The 6,000-nt window shown below is 50.5% G+C and overlaps 1 protein-coding gene across 1 annotated transcript; it reads right to left on the bottom strand.

The window, feature by feature from the left end:
- Positions 1-374: 374 nt before the first annotated feature.
- LOC125553920 (sex determination protein tasselseed-2-like) lies at positions 375-1,578 on the bottom strand. Its single transcript, XM_048717572.1, has one exon. It carries the CDS (start codon positions 1,512-1,514, stop codon positions 516-518), a length of 999 nt encoding a protein of 332 aa, XP_048573529.1. The 5' UTR covers positions 1,515-1,578; the 3' UTR covers positions 375-515.
- Between the last annotated feature and the right edge of the window lie 4,422 nt (positions 1,579-6,000).

The following is a 6,000-nucleotide window of genomic DNA, read 5'->3' as shown; positions in this document are numbered from 1 at the left end:
AAATCTACAGATAGATCGCACCCTGGGAACCAGCTTACCCGTCGCCTAGTTGCCAATTGTAAATGCACAGCCTATCAACCATCCCAACTCTAGCGGAAGAGAGCGTGTGTGTGTGTGTGTGCGGCCCAAAATTTCCCAGTGGCCCGTTTGATAATCACAACTGGTTCAATAAAAGTACATGCGTGTACAGTGCACCAAGTACCCAAGGCTGCAAGCTAGGCTAGTGCTAGTGCTAGTGCTAACTGATTCGCAGTACTTACTGTACTTTCCGTCTCAGATCGTATCTGCTAGGCTGCTAGCCAGAGGCCAAACGATTGGAGCGTTCAGAGACAAGCCAGAAAAATGGGACACGGAAGCAACAATGCTCGGACGAATAGCACACTGAATCAATCAACCAATTAACCGAACCAACCAAAGAACTTGCGTACAGTTATTGCAGACTAAACAATCGGCCTTGTTCCTCCTACTGATCTACATTACGTAGGTGCCTAGATGCGAGGTCGGCCATGTGATTTTCACAGCCCGATCAAGTTTCTTGAGGTGGTGACGCCGCCGTCCACCACGAGGTTGTGGCCGGACACGTATCTGGAGTCGTCGCTGGCCAGGAAGAGCACCGCCTCGGCGATGTCCCTGGGCCTGAGGGTGGACCCCTTGAGCGTGGCGAGGCTCCTCACCACCTCCTCCATCTTCTCCACCTCCTGGTCGCTCGGCGCGGCCACGTCGAGGCCGATGTCGGCGTCGGCGTCGTCGGCGGCGGACGCGTCGTGGCCCTGGCGCCACGCGTTGATGAGCATTGGGGTGGCGACGCCGAAGGGCGAGACGCAGTTGACGCGGATGCCGTGCGCGCCCAGCTCGCAGGCGGCGTTCTTGGTGAGCCCCACGATGGCGTGCTTGGAGGCGGTGTATGCGTGCGGGCCGAGGCCGCCGAGCACGCCGGCGACGCTGGCGATGGAGACGATGCTGCCGTAGCGGCGGGCCATCATGGCGCGCCCGGCGTGCTTCATGCCGAGCGCGGTGCCCAGCGCGTTGACGCGGAGCACGCGGTCGAACTCGCCGGCGTCGAACGTGAGGATGCTCTTGGCGGCGCTGGTCTGGCGGCCCAGCACCCCGGCGTTGTTGCAGAAGACGTCGAGGCGGCCGTAGCGCGACACGGCGCGGTCGACGGCGCGCTCCACGTCCTCCTCCACGGACACGTCGCAGCGCACGAAGGCGACGTGCGGGCCGAGCGAGGCGGCCAGCGCCTCGCCGGCGGCGTCGTCGATGTCCGCGATGACCACCTTGGCGCCGTGCTTGACGAAGAGCCTGACGATGGCCTCCCCGATGCCCCGCGCGCCGCCGGTGACAATGGCCACCTTGCCGTCCAGCCTCTTGTGCATGGGGGTGGGGGCGCCGCTGGCGTCCCACCCGTGGCCGTGGTGCGACGGCGACATGGCCGGCTGGTGGGCCTTCTCCGGCATGACGTCCAAGGCAGGCATGGCGAGGTCTTGCGCGTACGAGGCGAGGCTAGCGCGCATGTACAGGAGCCACAACAGGAAGGAAGGAAGTGTGTGAAGCTTGCTGGTTTATGCAGGGGAGTGCCGGGCTGTACTTTATATAGGCGGGCCGGGGCGACTGGTTGGTTGTACGGCCAGCTCTCGCGGGACTACACGTAATTCAACGCGTACGTAGTTGTTGCTTGCTTATGTGTGGCCTAAAAGAAAAAAGTTGTTGCTACTTCTTTATCGTTTGATTCGCGATTAGCCAAGCAAATACTTTCAGTAGTAGAGGGTGCTCTGATGTACTCGTACATGGCTGTCTGGCTGGCTCTGATGTCATGGTCTTTGCAGCCTTGGTTAACTCGATCTGGTGTGAGATTATTCAGTACCGGCGGATCAGCGCGGAGAGAGACACTGCCTCTGACCGGACCAGATGTCTGCGGTCCACGAGGGAGAAAAAAAAAACCCCGAGAGAAAACAGAGACGTCGCCAACGCCAGCGCATTCGTAGAAGCGAACGCGAGGGCGCGACAGGGAGGCCGAGACCGAGGGGAGAGGCGCACACGGTTGGGCGGACGGATCGGATTGACCGCGGCTTCGGGTTTGGGGGTGGACCGCCCGCCCGGCGCCGGAGAAATGATGGGCTCCGACGACCGTACGTGGGTGGGGTCGGTGGCTGTCTTGAGGCGATGCCGATGCGTGAGCGTGACTAACTCAACCACTAGGGCGGATTTCAACAGTGTGGACGCTCGCAAGATTGAGGAGCACGAAACCGATGCCCTTTTCTTTTCTTTAAATTGAAAAAAAACAATTGTTTTCGTGGGACTTTTGCATTGCATGGGAACGAGACTATGCGAGGGTTGCGTGCTGGGTCAACCCCTTCAGAGGAGGGGAGAAGACATTGTGTTCGCTTGCTTCGACTTTTCTGGCCGGGTGGTTGCCGACCGGAGCCCCAGTTCAACATCCTCCTCCTCCGCCTAATTCTACGTGCGAGAACGGTTCCTACGCAACACCCTCCTCCTAACTCATCGCTTTACCAGCCCACAAAGATCGGCATTTTCAGCCTCTCCTCTGGTTGGGCCATACGGTTCCTTTTCCGTATAAGGCTGTGCTAAGTCTTTTTTTTTTAGAGGAAAAGGGCCGCGCCCCTGTTCCATTTTTTGAATGCTAAAGCCTTCTTTGGTTTGTAGGAATCTCATAGAAATTCTAAAGGATAATATTCTTATAAGATTTTTTTCTTTAGAGCCTTTTGGTTCATAGAAATGGATTCCTATTCCTACATAGGATTGGTTTCTATCCTTTACATTTCATAGAAAAATAAAAATGAGCCTAGACTCAATGAAAAAATTCATTTGATGTCAACAAAATGACATCTTGTTTCCTATTCGTACTCATACGATTTGAGATATATGTCATCTCATTTCCTACAAGATTCCTATTCCTACGATAATCCTATCCTATGAATCAAAAGAGGCCTAAGTCTGTACCATGTACCATGCTTTTTTGTCTGTACCACGCTTTGTTAGAGTGACTGCATTTTTTTCACTCGTGCCGTACGGTCTTACACTTTGCCCGATTGTAATGTAATGTACATGAGAGAATTCCTTATTTAACACTGTGTCTAAATTTTATGCCCTATTTGACATCGACAAATAGTTTCTTCCCTATATAGCAACGAGTCTAAATTTTATGCCTTTTATAACACTTATGTCCATTTTTAGCCTAAATGACACTTGAAAAGACCCTTTTGCCCCTCAAGTGGTATGTTTCGGCGCACGTGCTGTTCAATGATTTCTTATCATTTTTATTAATAATTATTATACTATTAATTGTTGGATTTTCTTATGGAGCTCACATAATCTATTTTAAATATCTGAGTTTTCTTTTAGTGCAGGATCTTCAAGGGAGAATATATGTATGTCTAGATACATTATATAGTGGATGCATACATTAGATGGTCTATCATTGCCTTTGTACGTAGTGCATGGCAAAATTGCCCACGCGTACAATTGCATACATGCATCGAAGGCCATACACGGCAGTAGCATGTACTCCGTACGTGGCTTATGGCTCTAGCAGATGTATGTTGTATGCATACAATTCTGAATACCCACACGTCTATGCTGCACGTACAGAATACCATGTATGTGTGTGCGTGTTTGTGCTGCTGCGTGTGTGCTGCGTGCGTGTGCGCTGTTGTGTGCGCGCGTGCCTATGTGCAGTGTGCTGCTGTGTGCGTGCTCCTGCCGATGCGTGCGTGTGCGCTACTGCCCCATTGATGTTGTGTGTATACTACTGCATCTCACACACACATATATCACACGAGGGGCAAAGGGGTCTTTTTATGTGTCATTTAGGCTCAAAATGGATGAAAGTGTCGTAAAGGGCATAAAATTTTAACTCGTTGTTAGATAAGGAAGGAAAAAAAATTAAGTACTAAATAAGGAAACAAAATTTAAAATAGTGTTAAATAAGGAATTCTCTCAATGTACATCCCCTCGCTCTACTCCAGCGATCGAATTAATCACCTCGCTTTATTATATATTGACTCAATGGACAATGGTGCCCCTAATTTCTGCCCACAAACCCAGCAGCTCCATCACACATTCATACATGCGCATATGATCACAAGATTAATCGCACCCAATCGGGCCGGCAATCGGTACAAAGAAGGCATACATATGCAGTGTAGAATAGTCTTTCTTTTTTTGCGAAAATGAATAGTCTCCTTTGAAAGAGAGAGAGAATTCCGATGAAGGAGACGAATTTTAGTCCACCCCACGCCAACAGCAATCCCGGTGTTAAAACCTCTCCCCAAAAAAAAGTCAAAGGCGAAGAAGGCCACGAACCTTCCTCCATCTCATCAACCCCAGACTCCAGGTATAAAAACGGGCTTGGCCTTTCGTCGGGACCCGGTTGCAGACGAGCTAAACAAATTGACCAAATCTTGGCGTCACCGCCTAATAAGCACTTTTGTAGTAGCACTTCGTATGTATACGTATGGCTCTCCCTTATGCACGTACTGCTTACATCAGTCGTATCCCGCACCGCGTACATGTATAATACCAGTATATGTACCGGTGACGTGATGCTGATGATAATACGTATGTTGTCGACGTGGGGAAGCCAGGGTGTACACATGGTACTTATTGAATTCCTGTGAGATGGCGTAGGGACGTGGCGATTTCAGAAGACTTTTCTGAGTTATACGTACGAGTAGTATATTCTCTCGTGGAAGGGGTGGAGACTATGAAATGCAGGTTAGTTTCTTACGTGGACGAATCTGCTCATATATTTTTTGGCTCTTCCCCTTGAAGTATCGCTGCTTGCTCGCAGGTCAGCATCGCCCGGCTAGCTAGGAGCTAGCTAAGCATAGCCATGTTATGGCCAAGCCAAGTTGGAGCCGAGCAAAGCCGGCTTAGCCAAAGGCCGGTGCAAAGCTAAGCTCTCGAGTCAAGGCTAACACATGCATTATTGATGCCGGACAAGGACAAAACTGCAGGGAATTTCGGCTTCTAAGGCTGGTCGTAATGGAAGTATCATAACTAGTATCATGCATGCCAATTAGACAATTTAAATGATGTGACATAGAATTAAATGAAGAAAGAGAAGGTTGAGTATCATATTATGATACCGTATCATAATAAATGTTACACTACTATGTGTCATGCATGGCAATAAATAAAATCATCTATGATACTACTATATGATACTATGCATTAGAGAGGTAGTATCATACACTAGTATCAGCCTTAATGCCCTGTTTATTACTATCATTAGGCCATGATCCGATGCACTTAATGTCGTAATCATTAGGATTTATAGCGTGTACAACTTTCTGCAGCATCACTGTTAGCCATTCACGCTGTCCGGTTAATTTGCTTTGCCAAGACCATTACTTCAACCAGCTGGTAACAAGCTCACTCTGTAAAACAAATGTATACAGAGGGAGTAGTATAACTCACTGTTGTTGATTGTTTGCCCTAACATTGTCAAGGATCTAATTTATGTTTGTAAACTATCTCGTGACAATCAAGTTTTAGGGCCGTGGTCGCCACCGCCGTTGCCACCAAAGCCGTGTCCAGAGGAAGGAGCGTGGTTGCCGCGGTCGTTGGTGGAGCCGAAACCGCCGGAGACGGTGAGAGCAGCAGAGTCCACCTCGGCAGCGCGGAGATTGAGGTTGTATTCCGACGAGGTCCAACCCAGAGCGCGCGACATCGAAGGCAGGCAGCGGCACCGTGTCTTCGAGGATGGTGTCGAAACGGTGGTTGAGACCATGGAGGAGCTGCATCGTCAGATCCTTAGGAGAGACCGGGTTGCCGTTGTCGGGGAGGCCGTCCACAAGAGTCTTGAGGCGGCGGGCGTAGTCGGAGACCATCAGGTCACCTTGCTTGAGGTTGTCGTACTGCCGTGTCAGGTGGAGGTAGCGGGCACCTTGGTTTGCGAGAAAGTAATCACGAATGCAAGACCAGGCCGTGTACGCATTGACGGCGTGTACCCATGATGAGCACGAGGAGGGAATCAAC

The sequence above is a fragment of the Triticum urartu genome, chromosome 4, assembly GCF_003073215.2.
Source record: "Triticum urartu cultivar G1812 chromosome 4, Tu2.1, whole genome shotgun sequence".
NCBI lineage: Eukaryota > Viridiplantae > Streptophyta > Magnoliopsida > Poales > Poaceae > Triticum > Triticum urartu.
The sequence above is the reverse complement of the archived record's forward strand: the minus strand, read 5'-3'. Positions and strand labels throughout refer to the sequence as shown.

Excerpts from the sequence above, each read along its gene's own strand:
- LOC125553920 (XM_048717572.1), bottom strand. The coding sequence starts at position 1,514 with ATGCGCGCTAGCCTCGCCTCGTACGCGCAAGACCTCGCCATGCCTGCC.